This window comes from Globicephala melas, chromosome 4 (genome assembly GCF_963455315.2).
Source record: "Globicephala melas chromosome 4, mGloMel1.2, whole genome shotgun sequence".
Lineage (NCBI taxonomy): Eukaryota > Metazoa > Chordata > Mammalia > Artiodactyla > Delphinidae > Globicephala > Globicephala melas.
Genome location: NC_083317.1, coordinates 65,158,260 through 65,175,652, shown reverse-complemented (window position 1 = coordinate 65,175,652; position 17,393 = coordinate 65,158,260). Strand labels below are relative to the sequence as shown.

Below are 17,393 nucleotides of genomic sequence, written 5' to 3'. Positions count from 1 at the left end.
AACCCCTGATCTCATATAACCTCAGGTTGACCCGATGGCTCACAAGAATGAGAGTCTCCCAGTGGAATGAAATGGTAACTCTTGTCCTGACACCTGCTTTCCAAATAAATAAAAATAGCTTTCCCCTCTTATTACCAAAGAAATACATACTCCACATGGAAAAAAAGATTTGATACATATGAAAAGAAAGAAGGATGAAAAATAGCAAAATGATATACCCCTAATTCCCCACAGATAACCACTGTTAACTGAGATGGGTGCTTCCTGCACCATCTTATTTGTTGTCCTTGTCTCCCCTCAAGTCCAGCTTCTCTCTGTCCTCCTCGGCTCCTCCCTTTCCCTACACAAAGCCCACAGCTGCAGAAAGGAAAGGGATGAAGGGAGGCCTGGTCAGGGCCAGGGAAGCAAATTTCAGTTCCTTTTGCTTCTTATCTCAAGGCCTAATTCTGTCCCGAGGAGAAGCAGTTTGGGGAGGCATTTCTATCCTGAGGGGCGGACGGCCCTTCTGGGAAGTCTGACATGCTACCCACCTGACATCACTTCTCCCCTGGCTCTGATCACATGTCATTTCACATTACAGTTAATTGGACGCCTGTCTTATCTTTCCCAATGGACTGTGAGTTCCTCCATCAGGAACTGTGTTCATCCATCTTTGATTCCTCAAGGCCAAATGATGCCTGGTATACTGTGACTAACTGCTCAATAAGGGGTCTGTGAATTTAAGTGGGTTCATTGTTTTCTTTTATTTCCTTCTGATAACTGTCCGGGAGTAGGATTACTTGGTCAGAAGGCAGGGGTATTTTTGAGATCTAATTCTACTATACTGCATTTATCTGTGTACATTTCTATTTTGCCTACTAGACTGTGCCCTCCTTCAGGTCAGAGGCATCTCTTTACTCTCTGCAGCTCCTACATTATTGATCTCTTACTAAGAAACAATACATTTAAATGAATAAATGAACATCTAAACTCCCCTCCACCCCCAGTCTGCCACTTCAGTTAAGTGGACCATAGTGCATGTTTTGCTCAGATGAGAAACTCATGGGTTGTCCTTGATTCTTCCTTCTCCCTCAGTCCTTATCCAATCCTTCACCAAGTCCTATTCACTTGACCTTCCAAATAGCTCTGAAAGCCTTCCATTTCTATCCCCGGTTCCCCCACTCTAGTCTAAGCCACCATCTTTTCTCCCCTGGTCTGCCACAGACTAGCCTTCTAATTGCCATCCCTGCCTCCTGTCTTGCCCTTCTCCAAGCCATTCTCCTCACAGAATAGAGTGACCTTTAAAAGATAAAATTCGGAGCAAATCAGAAGAGTTTCCTTTGCCCTTAGGTTAAGCTCCAAATCCCTTCCAAGCAACCCTGCCTGACGTGGCTCCTGCTTTGCTCTGAGCCGCACTTGCTCTAGTCCACGTTCCCGTTCTCCAGCCTTGTTCTTATTCCTTGAATGTTTCGTGCTCTTTCCCATTTCAAATTCATGGCACATCTTACGCTTTCTGCCTGAGAGTCTCTCCCTTCCTACTCTGCTCCCTACACCTTTCTCCTAGCTAAGTTCTCAATCTAAATATCTATTCTTCAGAGAAGCCTTCCCTGACCCTTGTGACCCTCCCCCTCTGACTAGGTTGCATCCCCCTGTTATATGCTCCCACAGAACTCATACTTCCATATCACCCTAGAAAAGACTTGGTTAATGACCTTTCACCTACTAAGCTGTCAGCTCCAAGAAGACAGTGATGGTGACCGTCTTGTACACTGCAGTGATCCCAGTGCTCATCAGAGTGTCTGACACAAAATAGGCGTTTAACACGTTTTTAAATGAATGAATGAATTGCCGCTTTTACTTGCTTCCATGAATCCAGCCTGGTTCTCCTTCTAGCATTAACTTCATCTGCTTCTCAAAGCAATGTCATTCATACTTGATCCCTCCCCAGATTCAATCCCCATAATACTCTTTGCAACCTTCTCCTTCTATAAATACAAACACACCTTACAGGAACCCTTATTCAGCCCTCCGGAGGCCACTGTGGTGTGCCTGCACTGCCCTAACTCCCAGTCCACAAGCCTTTTGTGCGTGTCCCAGAAACCAAGTTCCTGGAAGCAAGTTAAAAGGCAAAGTTTTCTTTTCCCCTTTGGCACACTCCTCCAGGTCACAGAGCTATTTATCAAATGTAAGACTCCTCCCTGGATGTCCCTGGAAAACCTCCTCATGACTTCATCTTGAGCAAGGATATCCCCCCCACAAAAGACCTTGGAGAATCCCACCCCTAAAAAGTGGAAAAGGTTTAGTACGCTCTGGCATCATGTTTTAAGTTCTCCAGAGCCATAGGAGGAAGGAGTAGATCCTGAAAATCTTACAGAAGATTTTTACAAATAAACATAGACAACTGTCCATCCAGGATGTCTGGAAGAAGAGAGCTGGCCCCCATGAATGGTCATCACGTTTGGGACCAGGACACGAGAAGCAGGTTTTGCACTGCTTCCGGGATTGAATGTCATTACATTCCCAGGACATGTTACTGGTTTATGGTGACTTCAGGTCAGAAATATTTATAGAGTTGAGTCGGTCCTAGGGAATCTGAGCTGGATGGTTACTTCGTATCACCATAGGATCCCTGACAAGTTCACTGCAAAAAAATCCCAGACCTGATTAGAAGGCTGTGCCGTAAAGTCCCCTTGGCAGAAACTGGTTCTTCAAACAAACAACAGCAACAAAAAACTTTAGCTGGACCAGGCAGTGAGTCCACCTTACCATCTCATGGAGAAACACTGCTTCACCTCTGGCCCCAGGGCTCTCCTGCAGAGCGCTGGATTCCACCTGGCCAGTCTCTCCACCCTCCTCCACCGCCTTCTCTGCATCCAACTTCTTCTCTAATTCACTTGAATGTCGAGAGCCTAGGGAGTGTTCTGAGGTTTTCTTCTCCGGTTGGCCGCCTGGCTCCTGGGGAAGGCCTTTGCTGCATTCCAGTGCTCTCACTGCATCTGGTCCTGGCTTAATATTCTCAAGCGCTGCCTTCTTAGGTACAGATGCTGCAATGAGGATGAGAGTTATCAGTGGAAGGAGACTCCCTTCAAGAGAGACCATTCCCCGCACAGTCTTTGTCCCAGACTAGTTCTGTGTCACATGGATGGAGGGAATTCTCCCAGCTCACTGCTCCCTCACATTCTTTACCCTTTCCTCCTACCAATGATCTGTCCTCTGATCCCAGAGTCTCAGACTGTTGGAGATGGGAGGGACCTTGAAGATCATCTAGTCCAGTGGTTTTCGATTGGCAACCGTTTGCCCCTCCCCTCTCCAGGGGACATTTGGCAATGTCTGGAGACACTTTTGGCTCTCACAACCGGGTGGGGGGGAGTGGCTACGAGCATCTAGCGGGTGGAAGCCAGGAATGCTTCTAAATATGCTACAAAGCATAAGACCGCCCCCCACAAGGATTACCCAGTCCAAAATGTCAATAGTGTTGAGGTTGAGAAAGCTGGCGCTAATCCAATCTTTTGCCTGTTGCCTAAGGTCACAGAAACCTGTGATTTACACCAAGCTACAAAGATGTATTATGATTATGATTGCAGCTTCCCGTGTGACTCTTCCCAGGGGTGATCTGCACATCAGTTTGGATATATCTTTATATCTAAAGTGATTAAGCTCTGATCTTAAACATCTACCAAGACACTAGAGAGGGAGGCAGACTTCATGTTTGGCCCCTACTGCCTTGCCTGAAGAAGGTCCTATTTCACTGTATAAGGCTGTTTCCACAATGTAGGATTACAGACTCAGTACTTAGCACAGTGCTTGTTACATAGCAGATCCTCAGTGATATTATTATTGTTTACATTGGAATTAACGAAACCTGAGTTCAAATGCTAGTTTCTCAGTGAATCTAGTAACCTTGATACAATGGCATAATAATATATAATAATATATTACAGGTCTGTTGTGAGGATAAAGTAGATTAGAGAGGCAAAGCACTTAGTACAGTGTCAGACATACAGTAGAAGCTCAGAAAAGTTTACTGATTGAGAATGAACTCTTCTCATTGCCTCTAGTTATGCTGGTGACTTAAGGCCTCTGACCACAGTGCTGGCTTTAAAATCAGACCCAGTAGTACCATCCTGATGTCAGAACTAATAATGCTTCAGAACTGACAAAGTGCTATTTTCCTCTGCCCATCACTTAGCAGGCTTGTTTTTTGAAATTTAACTTAATTTTTGAATATGTAAAACAACTACAGAGTTGAAAAGTTAAAATTATATAAAAAAGTGGTCTCGGAAAAGTTTTGCTTTCATCCCTGTTGCTTCCATTCTGTTCCACACCCCCACTGTCTCCTGTGGACAACCATTTTTACTAGTTTCTGGTTTATTCTGCCATAGTTCATTTTTGCATATATAAGCAGATACTTGTACCATATATTTTTTATTCCCCACCTTTATTACACAAATTATAGCCTGCGATTTATACTATTCCATGTTTTGCATTTTTTTTCACTTAAGAACATATCTTGAAATCTATGCCATATTAGTAATATAAGTAGGTTAACTGTTCTTTAGGATGTGGGCTAGTTTGAGTTCCTCTCAAAGTAGAGCCTGAGCCAAAGTCCTGGCAGCAGGTCGCTTATTTGAAAGGTGGTCCCAGGAAGGAGTGAGGAGGTGAGACAGTGATGGAGGAAAAATCAATAAGTGGTTACCACAGTGAGCAACCAGAACTCAGTCCCTGGTGACCCTCTGAAGAACCACGAGGAATGTGCCCCATAGTTACTCCACCGAAGGGTGTACGGCTGGGGCATTAATCCCCTGACTCGCATCTCCTATTGGGTGAGAGCTGCCTCAGTTAACTCTCCATATACTTCTGGGCTTTCCTGAGCAAGGGCTGGGTGAGTTCCTCCCTTCAGAAAAAGCCCCGAAAACCAGAAACACAAGGCAGACACTTCAGATACAGTGCCTTCCGTGTGCAAACTGTCCCCCGCAGATGAACAAGAGTTTGAGGAAATGGTGCCGGGCCCACAAAACTATGGACTCCATGGGACTCAACTGTGAGTGATGCACCTTAGTTATTCAATCCATCTCCTAAAGGTGGACATTTGGATTGTTTCCTGTTTTTTGCTATTACAAATAATGCCGTGATGTGCATACACATTCTGTACTTGTGCAGCTATTTATTTAGAATAAATTCTTGGAAGTGAAACTTCTGGGTAAAAGGGTAATGCGTCAGTGATTTTTTTTTTTAATATTTTTTTCCCATTTTACTAAGAACTCTTAGTTGGATGTTTGCCAGTGTCTCTTTTTGTAAAGCTCAGGGTCTTCCAGTCATTGACTGTGGACTCTTAAAGTGAGGAGTGGAGGAAGGGTCTGCGTGACATGTGAGCTTGTTCAGATCACTCACTGTCCTGCTCAAAGCCCTCCTCACTCTGGCTCAGCCACACATTCCCTCTTCTCCACTCCCCTGCGTGACACTGAGCAGACCTGCTACCCCTGACAGGCCTTATACTCCCCTGCTCTGGTCCTCCCTGAGACTCGACTCTAACCCAGTCTTCAAGACGCTAACCTAATAACACCTCTTTTGGAGCCTCCCCAGACCACACTCTCCTTCCCTCCACTTCCTGCAGCACTCACTGTAATAACCCGTGCGGTGCCAAGCCATCAGATTACCATTTTCTTTTCACTTGTATGTGGTGCCCATCCCTGGGTTAAGTTCCTCAGGACAGAGGCAGCATCTATGTCTAGAAACTATCTTCTAAGGGCCTAGGAGTCCAATATATATGGTTGCTGGATACTTGTAAGCTATAAAAGAGTCTCTGTAGCTCAGAAGGGAAGGGCATTGTCAGGTTCCCAGCATGGGATGCTTTATGCATGAAGTGGGTGACCATGGAGACAGAGACTCCTAACGTCCCCTAGTATCCATTCTCTTCCTCATTTTGAAATAGAACCTTCCCTGCCGCTCAGGTTTCGCTAGGTACCTGGCCATCCAGCCAGCGATGCTTCTCAGCCTCCCTTGAAGGTCAGCATGGCCGTGTGAGTTATGGCAGATGGGATGGAGGTGGAAGTGATGGGTGCAACCTCTGGGTCCACCCTTAAGTGGAAGCTGCTTGGGTGCCTCCCCTGGCCCCCTTCCCACAGGCAGGAATGTGGTGGTGGGGGGTTGTTGCGCTCACTTTGACCACACAGGCAGGAACAACATCCCTGGGGACGGCTGAAGGGACCTGGGACCCCAGAGCATCTCCCCGAGCGCATCCACCTACCTCTGGTATGCAAGATAGAAATCAACTCCCATCTTGTTTGAGCCACTGTGTTTTGTTCTCTATGTGACAGCAGCTTGGCCTGTACCTTAACTAACAGAACCATGGGTTTATGAGATAGGCAAAACATATTTTTGTAGGTAGACTCCTGTTTCAGATGCACTAAAATATAACTATTTAAAAGAATTCTTTTGTACATTCCTCAGAAGAAGAATGAGGCAACTCCTAATATCACTTAGGGTAATTCTGGAGTTTGACTGATCAGGCTTCCTTAAATTTATATGGTTACTTTGACCTCCCTCTAATAAGCATTTCTAGAAGGGGACCAAGAGAGCGTTAGTTGTAGCTTGTAAGTCAGCCCTTTTAGAAGGATCCAGTTTGTGGTCCTTTCCCTCCCCCCTGCCCCCCAACCCAAGGATGGAGGTTACCAAGACGTAGTCTTGAATCACATAGAAGTCAGACAATTAATTACTATGACTAATTGAATAATCCTTTTTTTTTTTTCATTCAAAGCGATCAATGACCTAACTTTCAACACTTTAGTTATAATGCAATACTTACTTGGTATCTCTTACTTTTTGGGTTGCACTGGAATTTTGCCTAGTTTAGCCAAAAGTAGAAGAACGGGTTTGAGCAGAGTGACTAAAAATTTCAATCAGGTAACCTGGAAAATTGTCTTTAATTCTATTTCTTTTATCTATTGCTACCGTACAAAAGAAAGAAAAAATAATTTATTAAGGAAGGTGAAGTTCTTCATTTGGAATAATTATGGAAGAAGATAAGTAACCTACGTGAACCTAATTCCATCAGAGAGAAAGGTGAGGGGCCCTCCGCTGTCGCTGAAACTTTTGGCATCTCCCTCTGGCCATTGGTCCTAGATCCACGTGGCTGCCTCCTACAGGGTCCCTTGTTGTGCCCTGGCTGCCACTAATCACAGTCAGGGAAGCAGACTGGAGTCTCCATCAGTGTCTTTCCGAGACCAATTTGATACAGATTGGGTATTCTGAATTACCGAGAGAAGGAAGGAGAGAGGGAAAAAAAGTAACAGACTGTCTGCCAAAGACCCCTTGGGGCCTGGGGACTCTCTCTTTTGGAAAGGACAGCCAATCACATAAAAGCCTTTGGAAACACTTTTTTCGTCAAAGGCTGCACTTCCTCTTCTAACCCTCACTCTGTTCCACCCACAGCAGCCCGTGGAGCATTCTCCAGACAGGGCATCACTTAATTCCCCTATGTTTTTGCTCCTCTTGTGCCCCATCCTGAAGGGAAGGGGGAGGGGAAAGGGACTGATGTTCACTGAGCATCTTCTGAGGGCCACACCCTGAGCAGGCATTTCATGAATATTTTCCCATGCGGACCTCATCCCAGCCCTTGAGATAGGAGCCATCCCTGCTTTGCAGAAGAGAAACAGGCTCAGAGATATCAACCAGCTGTCACACTGCCCCAAAGTGGTGAAGCTCGGATCTGAATCTGCCCAGCTGGGGTCCAAAATCTATACACTTCTCACAACAGTCAGCACCTCTCAGCCCATAATGCCCTTTTCCATCTTTTCTGCATTCGGAAGTCCTACCCATTTATGAAGGCCCAAATGTCACCACTTCTGAGAAGTGTTCCTGGAATCCTCCTGAGAGGGCTGCTTCTTTTAGATGCCACTGAACTCCTTTCTGAACACCCCTTTCATGATACTTTGGGTACTTACACTCTCCCTCATTCAAAAAGCCCAAAGGAGCACATATCCAGACAAAACTCTAATTCAAAAAGATACACGCACCCCTACGTTCATAGCAGCACTATTTACAATAGCCAAGACATGGAAACAACCTAAATGTCCATCGACAGATGAATGGATAAAGAAGATGTGGTACATATATACAATGGAATACTACTCGGCCATAAAAAAAACACAAAATAATGCCATTTGCAGCAACGTGGATGCAACTAGAGATTGTCATACTAAGTGAAGGAAGTCAGAAAGAGAAAGACAAATACCATACGATATAACTTATATGTGGAATCTAAAATATGACACAAATGAACTTATCTACAAAACAGAAACAGACTCACAGACACAGAGAACAGACTTGGGGTGGCCAAGGGGGAGGGGTTGGGGGAGGGATGGAGCGGGAGCTTAGGTTTAGTAGATGTAAGCTATGATATATAGGATGGATAACAACAAGGGCCTACTGTATAGCACAGAGAACTATATTCAATTTCCTATGATAAACCAAATGGAAAAGAATATAAAAAAAGAATGTGTGTGTGTATATATATGTGTATAACTGAATCACTTTGCTGTACAGCATAAATTAACACAACATTGTAAATCAACTATACTTTAAAAAAAAAAAAAGTCCAAGGGGGGTGTTAAGCTACTTCCACAAGCTGACCCTGTGCTGCAGGTGGGTGCAGAGTTTCAGTTTCCCTTCCTAGTTTGGAGCTGGTTGGGGGAAGGGATTGCATCTTAACAATCGTTTTAACTCTACAGCCCATAGCAAACACGCGAGGGATCATGGCAGAATGCTTAAAAGCATGGATTTTTAAAAATCTGGATTAAAATCCTGGCTTGTACACTTCCTTGCTATGAGCCCTCGGGCAAGTTAACAGATTCCTCTCTAAGCAAATGGGGATAATAGTAACTACCTATACCTCATGGAGTTGTGGTGAGAAGAAATGCAATAATACGTGTAGAACACTTAGGACAGTGCCTGACACCATGATAGGTGATCAGAAAAAGCTAGCTTATATTAATTTTTATTTTTGTGTATGGTGTTGGGGTGTGTTCTAATTTCATTCTTTTTTACATGTAGCTGTCTAGTTTTCCCAGCACCACTTCTTGAAGAGACTCTCTTTCTCCATTGTATATTCTTGCCTCCTTTGTCATAGATTAGGTGACTATAGGTGCGTGGGTTTAGCTAATATTAATTGAAATAGAAATATTCTTAAACCACAATGAGCATTTATTGGTTTGTCTCTCAGCCATCCTTTCCTCTGAGGTTCTCATTACTTCCCTTTTGTGTGGCTCACAGTTGGTTGTTGGTTCTCACTCCAGAGACGGCCCAGGGACTCTCGCTTGGCCAATCTTAGAATACTATTAGTCTGGCAACAGTGACTGGTCCAAGGCTGGGCATGTGGCCCAAGCAGGCCCAAACACAGAGTCCTCCCGGTGTTTTTTTTTTAAAGGAAATTGGGAGGAGGATGCTCTTTCTCACCGCTAGGGCCGCTAGCCGTGTTCTCTGCAGATGTGAGGTAGAAATGTGGGATGGGTGGATTGTGTCTGGAAGAGTTGAGTCCCCAGTTCCAGCTCTGCATTCCATTCTGTGAGCTTTCCCTCCTGCCTCACATTTACTGAGTACTTGCTGTGTATTAGACCCTGTTCTGATAGCTTTACATCTATTAACTAATTTAATATTCACAACTTAATACTAACATTATCCCTATTGTACAGATCAAGAAGCTGAGGCATGGAGTGGTTATGTTAACTTGCTGAAGATTGTCCAGCAAAATGGCTGAGCCTATACTTGTACCAGGCAGTCTGGCTCCAGAGCCCGCAGTCTTAACCACTTCACTACATTGCCTTGCAAACTCTGTTTAAGTCTGGTTTTTCCTCTCTTGCAATGGAAAGAGACCCTCTCCCTTACTTTACCTGCAGAAGTCTCAACTCCCAGTGGCTTCTCTTCAGGCCAATCTCCACTCTCTGAGCCCTGGAAAGAAAACTCTTCCAGGCTGGAAAGAGACTGTAGCTCCTTCGGGGGGGTTCTGCATGGGGTGCTGTTGGTGCTGATGACAGCTGACACACGGAGTGGCACGGACACAGCAAAGGGCTTGGAGATGTTCAGGGCCTTGCGCTGGTGACGGGGAGAGGGCTCCATCTGGAAGAGGCTGCTGGTAAAGACAGATTTGCTGGGGCTGTCGTTTGAGGTGTAGAACATACCCAGCATCTTCGGGGCTGTTTGCTCGCTCTCGGGATCCTCGATGGGTCGGAACACCTTCAGCTGCTCAGGCGGGGCCCGGGCCTGAGCGCCCTGCAGCTGGCTTCGGTCACTGCTCACGTCAAAGCCCCCCTCGGCCCCCGCCGGCATCCCCTCCTGGCCCCATTCGCCCTCTTGCTTGCTGAGGTCACATGAGCTGCCAGTGCTAGTCGAGTGCATTTTCGCTGCTGGAATGAAAAATCCACCAGTGGTGACTGTTCGATTGAAATTTCCTTTGGTTTCTTTCCCTAGTGAAAAAGCAAACAAACGTGGTCAGCAGCCTGAGCAGACACATCACTGAGCAGCCTTCCAGTAAGGGCAGGCACACAATACTTGAATATTGGAAAGGCATATTATGATAATAAGGGCATAGCTATCCTAATAAAGACAGGTACATACCATTTGGTTGACAAGAGGAAACCTCTCCCTATGTGCACAGAATCTTGTCATATTGCCCTGATAGAACCATTTTGTTGTATCATATGTATCTGTTTTAAACTTTGCAGGTAGAGCAGTTTCCAAAAGACAGACACTGCTGAAATTGCTGAACAGAGCAGTCATCCACCAAGCATTAAATGTAGATCATGAAAAAATAAAAAGAAGGTGGGAGATGACAGAATGATGTTTGCTCAGAATGAAGATAAAAAGGCCAAAATAACAGAATCTTGTTTCATTTTAAAACTTTAAAACTTATTGTTTTAAGTCTTCTCTGGCAGATGGACCCAAAAAGGGGTTTGATTTCCCAGCAAGGAAACAAATGCTGTTCTCAGCTAGACCTTTTTGCCTTTTCCCAGGCTTCCTCCTGCTGATTCAGAGGATGAGAAACTAGAAATGTAAATTAACTAAATGTTAGAAAGCACAGTTGTGAAGAGTGAGTTCCTGACTGACTTAGAAGTGAAGGCAAAGAAGAGAAAAAAATCTGTGTGTGAAATAAATAAGCTGGGAGACAACAACTGAATTGCCAGGGATCTGGAAAATAATTCCCAACTAGGCACTAAGTGCTACATCTTAGGTAACATTAGGTTTAAAATTCTTAGGAACCACTCTGTAGGAGAAGTGTAATTATCTCCCTTAACACATGAGGAAACCGAGACTTGAGAGGTTAGATAACCTGCCCAATGCCCACGGAAGTGGTGACCTAGCTTTTAGTGTCTTTTTTGTTTTGTTTTTTAGCTTTTGAAATATTAAATCCTGCCAAACTGGGCAAGAACTGCCCCCAAGAGGTTTCAAAACCAAGCAAATTGATGAATATAAAGGTGAGAAAATGCTAAAAGGATTGAGGCAGCTTAAAAAGATCTCATTGAATATTTTACAAGTTTAGTATTATTTTTTGAAAGTTGTTCTAAAGATTTTCTGTTTTGTTTCAGGCTGCCTCATTTATCAAAGAGCAACATACCTTGTATTAAAGGGATTCGAAAGTCATGGTACAATCATGGGGGAGTTTAAACAGTCTGCTGCTAGGGAAGCCCTGTGTATTGCCAGTTGTAGCAGTGCTTGTTGGCTGCTTAACAAAAACAGAAGCAGGGGCTACAGGCAAGTCAGCCCTTAAGGCTGGAGCTGTAAGAACTAACATGGTGAGGTGCCGCTTTGGTGATGGGTATAACCTGGCATGCAACTGTATGTACATCTGCTCCAACCAGCAATGACCAGCTAAGTGCCAGGCTGGTGCCTGTCAGTGTTTATTGATGAATGAAGGAATGAATGACTCTACCAACTCAAAATCATGACTTGACAAACACAATGAAGCTAATGCCTACGGAAACACCTAAATTCAAAACTCTTCTTTATGCCCCAGGGGGAGCCTCTTCTGCCTTAGTTTTCAGGTGTTGACCCTTTACCTGGCTCAGGATTGAATGCAAGGAGGCTGCTGTCTCCAGCTGTGGAGTAGGGGAGGTTACTGCAAGGGCTGTGTGCGCCCCTTGAGTTCCGGAAAGTCAGGGAGGGATCTGGGCCTGGGGGATTGTGTGTGGCCATGACTGGAGCTGAGCAGGGTCTGCGGTTTAGGAAGGCAAGTCTGGTGTGGGAGCGCCAGTCTCCCAGTTGTAATCCCCAGTTCCAAATCCAACTGAAAAATCTCACCTTCCACGGGCACTGAGCACAGCGAGTCCATGCTTTTAGCTGGTCGGATAGTAGCCTTTTCCACTAAGGATAAAAGAAAAAATATCCCTGATGAATGCTTGTTCAGAGAAAGTGTTTAGAACAATAGGTCAGGCTGTAAGTACAAAAGAGAAATTTCTTTAGGAAAGTTTTTCAAGTATTTATAATATTCCCCTTTGGAAAACATTCCCCACTCCACCTTCGATGTTCCTACTTTCTTGGTGGGACTGACCTTATAAAAAGAGGGCATTTGTAGATCAAAGGTTTATTAACATTTTACAGATAAAGGTAAGTTACAATTTTGTCACATAGCTATTAGCAAATGAGGAGTCCTGAACCCGATTTTATTGTACAGAAAAGGCTCAACGATTCATCCATGGAGTAGAATCCATGGGACTCTAGGCAACCCCTCCTATGTGACTAGGCCAGAGAGCAGAATTCTCGGCTGCAGCCACATCGCTCAACACCCAGGAATTTGGTACAACAGGTGAGAGAGAGCCCAAGGGTACTCTTCTCCCTTTCTCCCATGTGTCACCTTTCTCCACGTGCAGCTCTGCTCCTTGATGTCTGCAGCCTGGTTGCTCCCCCAGTGCTCTCACCCACCAGCCTCACCCTGGAGCAGATCCCAACCAAACGAACCTTTTTTGAGCACCTGCTGTGTGCCTGGTGGATGCTGTGCATCTTTGTGAAGCCACCCAAGTAGGTTTTCAGAAGATTATGGTTTAAATAAATAAAAACTTATTATTTCAGGCACAGGCTTAGGCACTTTCACAAACATCATCATGTCTTTTCAGGAAGGCTTCCAGGGCAAACTTGCTAGGAGGGGAGAGAGGGCAATTTAGAAGCTGACCGGGAGCCCCAGGACTTGTGGCTTTAAGGTAACTCTGGATCCAGGCAGATCTGGCTTTGAATCCCAATTCTCCCACTTTTGGGCTGTGTGACCTCAGAGAAGCAACTTACCTTTTTGAAACTTCAGTTTTTTGGCATGAAAAGGAGGAACAGTAGAGCTGTTGTGAGGATGAAATGAGTAGTGCATATAAAATAGGTTGCATTAACCTAGAATAAATGCTCAAGAAGAAGTAACTATTGTTTATTGTTGTTGATGTTATTCAAGATAAACTAGGGCTCAGCAACAAGGGTAAACTCAGGAGACGGTTCTAAAAGAAGCACTCAGTGTTGGCCCTAACCCAAATCGTGCCCTAACTCACACTTGCTTTGTCCCTCTTTTAAAGATCCTTTTTTCCTTCTTGCTCCAAACCCTGCTCCTTCTGAGAGGCTCTGAATTAGCCCCTTGGCATCCCAGGCTCTGGGCTTCTCTCTGCCTGGGTCCAACTGGGCTCTGGAAGGACACAGCAACGTTCACCCAAAGCCTTGCTGACGCCAAGATTGCCTTCCACCTCCTTACTTCCAGAGGTAAGCCAGAATTCTCATTCTTGGAAGACTGACTATTCCCACAAGTTTACAAAATGACTTTTTTTTTTTTTAACATCTTTATTGGAGTATAATTGCTTTACAATGGTGTGTTAGTTTCTGCTTTATAACAAAGTGAATCAGTTATACATATACATATGTCCCCATATCTCTTCCCTCTTGCATCTCCCTCCCTCCCACCCTCCCTATCCCACCCCTCTAGGCGGTCACAAAGCACCCAGCTGATCTCCCTGTGCTATGCGGCTGCTTCCCACTAGCTATCTATTACAAAATGACTTCTAAAACTGCCTGGCCAGCCTCCCTTCATTCGTGTATTCTTTTTTTTTTTTGGCCGCACCATGCGACTTGCGGGATATCAGTTCCCTGACCAGGGACTGAACCCAGGCCATGGCAGTGAAAGTGCCGAATCCTAACCACTAGACCACAAGGGAACTCCCCGTTCGTGTATTCTGAGACAAGATTTTGCCTTTGTTTTCCAAGAGCTGCATTTCTTGGCCTTCCTCTGGGTTTCATGTATCACCCTTCAGGGGTAGTGACCAGGTGACACTGAGTGTCACGGAGGATGGGTAAGCGATCTGGTTGCAGGGCCATCAGTGTTCACCTTTCCTGCTGGACCCTCTTTCTGACAACACAGCTCCTTCTGGTCCTGGTGGCCACAGTAGCTGCTTTTGGGAACAGTCAAGAATTCCCTGCCTCCTTGTCTGGATAGAAACTAAGCACTCAGACATCCTTGGCCTATGACTACACAATCGTCCTTGGTATTTTGGGGGGACTGGTTCCAGGACCGCCACGGATACCAAAATCCATCTGTGCTCAAGATCCTTATGTAAATGGTGTACTGCAGTCGGCCTTCCCTATCCATAGGTCCTGCATTTGCGGATATGGAGGGCTAACTGTATTTAGATTATACTTTTCTGTCTGGCACCTTGGCCTCATGGAAAGGCATCCACCAGTTTTCTTTGAGTCCTTGGGTTCCCCTCTCTTGGTTTATCTCTAAGGCTTTATTTCCCTACTCAAAGGAGTTCACTCTGGAGGGTTCCCTGGAATCTTCCTGTTTGATAATATACAAATTCCAGTACACCAGTGTCTGGGAGACTCCAAAGTTTATGCATCTCCATTCAGTCAATACCCAAGTTTTTCTTATCCTTTAGTATTTCCTATTTCTGTTCCATTTTCTAAACATGGTTAAACATACCTTCACCTGCCCCCGCACCAAAAAACACCCCCAATACTATATACATGGTGAATCAATTTTTAAAGTGCTCTTAAATATGGAGTTTTAAAAAAAGATTTTAAAAATTATTTATCAATAAATATGTTAATCCACTGATTTCCTTTTTTCACACGCATATTTCAATGAATAGCAAGCCCACGTGCCATTTACGGTGACCATGCTGGTGGGTTATGACGAGAAGGCTCCCCACTCCCTACCCCCCAGTCTTTAGCTTCTAGGGATCCAGCAACACTCTTCTGGTGAAAAGCAGCCACTCGGGCAGTAGTCAAGGTCACAGAGAGCCACTTATATTGACACTGATGGTTCTTAAATTTCACCCCTGCAATTCATCAAAATTTCACCCCTGAATTTCATCAAAATTCAGCCAGTTTGATGAACTATCTCTGATTAGCTTATTCATGAGATAGCAGTGGTTTTCAACACCGGCTGCATATCAGAATCACCTGGGGAGCTTTTTAGACATTACCAGTACTCTGAGTTCACCACAGAACTCCTGAGGCAGAGCTGCTGTGGGTGTGGACCATACTCTATGGGTGATTCTGAGGTGCGGCCAAGCTGAGAAGCTGGCCAGGGACATCCTGTGCATTCTGTGAGTTTACCGCTGTTTGATCCAGCACCTGGGGCTTCTTCCTTTTGAAAACCACAAGAGGGAGAAATCTTCATAAGTCAAGATCAAAGAAAATCATTTAATCTATTTTTACTTGATTGTTTTGTTCTATTTTTTTTAACTTTTTGTTACTCGGGGAACCTTTTTCATTGTGTCACTGATTCTGTAACTGAAGGGCTCTCTGACGTGCTTCAGCAAATCTGTTATTAGATCAGGGGTTTCCTGCCAGGTACTCCCCCTTAAATTCTCCTTTGAGCATCCTAATTTCTGATTTGTATCTGCTTGACCATACCTATAGCAACCTGCCCTCTTCACCTGGCCATCTTGCCATTTTGTGAAAGACGTTTTTCCCTATATAATGAATATTGTACATGCCTACCCAGAATCCATTTCCCTTTCCCCTTCTCACAGAGCCCTGTACATCTTGGGTGCACCTCATTCCTCACACAGGGGTGTAATGCCATTCTTCATGCCAGTGATTGGTTCAGGAATCCAGGCCTAAGCCAATCAGCACAGGGCACTCCCGTAGCCATAGGGATTGACCCATGTGACTCAGTGAAGGCTACTATTGTGGGGCGGAGGGAGGGGGGCAGACAGACTCTTAACTGGGGTTTCCGGGAAAGAAGGGTCCCTGCCCTTAGGAGCAAGCTACCAGAAATGATCTTCTTTCTCCTTCTGGATATAGTGAGAGTCAAAGGTAAAGCCTAGAACTATTGTAGCCACTTTGTGGAGGCAAAGGAAACCAGTCTGGGGATAAAGCTGACCGACAGAGGAGGGCATAGCTGAGGAAAACGTGGAGAAATGGAGACAGAGCCACGTACTAAACCACCCCTGAAGCCTTCCCTACATCTGGATGTCCCAATAAACTCCCTCCTTGCAGAAGCCAATTGAGTTGGATTTGTCATTACTTACAGCCTAAACCACTGTACTTGCTATACCCTGTGACATCTCTCATTACTCCAGTAGGTCAATGTGACAATTTCTAACATCTGTGCTTTATGATCCTTGGAGTACAATTATCACTGGGCTTGAGGAAGGTCCTTAAAACTATTACCTCATTTTTTCCTATTGGCATTAGTTTTTCCTCCCAAATCTTCACTACTAAGAATTTCAGGGGCTTCCCTGGTGGCGCAGTGGTTGAGAGTCCACCTGCCGATGCAGGGGACACGGGTGTGTGCCCCGGCCTGGGAAGATCCCACATGCCGCAGGGCGGCTGGGCCCGTGAGCCATGGCCGCTGAGCCTGCGCGTCCGGAGCCTGTGCACCGCAACGGGAGAGGCCACGGCAGTGAGAGGCCCGCGTACCGCAAAAAAAAAAAAAAAAAGAAAAAGAATTTCATACATTCAGAAAAGTTGAAGACCTCTAAACCTAGGTTGACATTTTGCCACATGTCTGCTGTATCTATCTCTTTTTATCTATCTATCTACCTACATACATATGTTTTGCTGAATCATTTGAAAGTGAGTTTCAATATTTTGACACTTCATCCTTAAATACTTCAACTTTAGCATATGTCTCCTAAGAACCATCAGCACACTATGAGAATGTACTATTCTTCAATATCATCTAAAATCCAATCTATTTGTCCCCCAAATTATCTTTTGTAGTCCTTTTTTTTTTCAAACTAGTATTCAATCAAGTTTGCTCATTACATTTGTACATTTACCTTTTACTACTTGCTTTCATAACAATTGCCCTCATTTTTAAACAATTATGCTTTCAATTTATAACACTAAATGTCTTTGTGGCAAATTTCTATGGCCTCCGCTTTCTGACACAATATTCAGCCGGACTGGTTATATTCCCCATTATACAGTGGTTCCCTCAGTTCCCT

General features: G+C 44.7%; 1 protein-coding gene across 1 annotated transcript in view; it reads right to left on the bottom strand.

Moving 5' to 3' along the window:
- Positions 1–17,393, bottom strand: part of ARHGAP31 (Rho GTPase activating protein 31) — a 116,063-nt gene that overhangs the window by 10,254 nt on the left and 88,416 nt on the right. The window contains exons 9-11 of the mRNA XM_030857204.2: positions 12,271–12,333; positions 9,867–10,439; positions 2,746–3,023 (exon numbers count right to left, since the gene is read on the bottom strand). Coding sequence (XP_030713064.1) covers positions 2,746–3,023; positions 9,867–10,439; positions 12,271–12,333 — 914 coding nt within the window. The remainder of the gene's footprint in view (positions 1–2,745; positions 3,024–9,866; positions 10,440–12,270; positions 12,334–17,393) is intronic.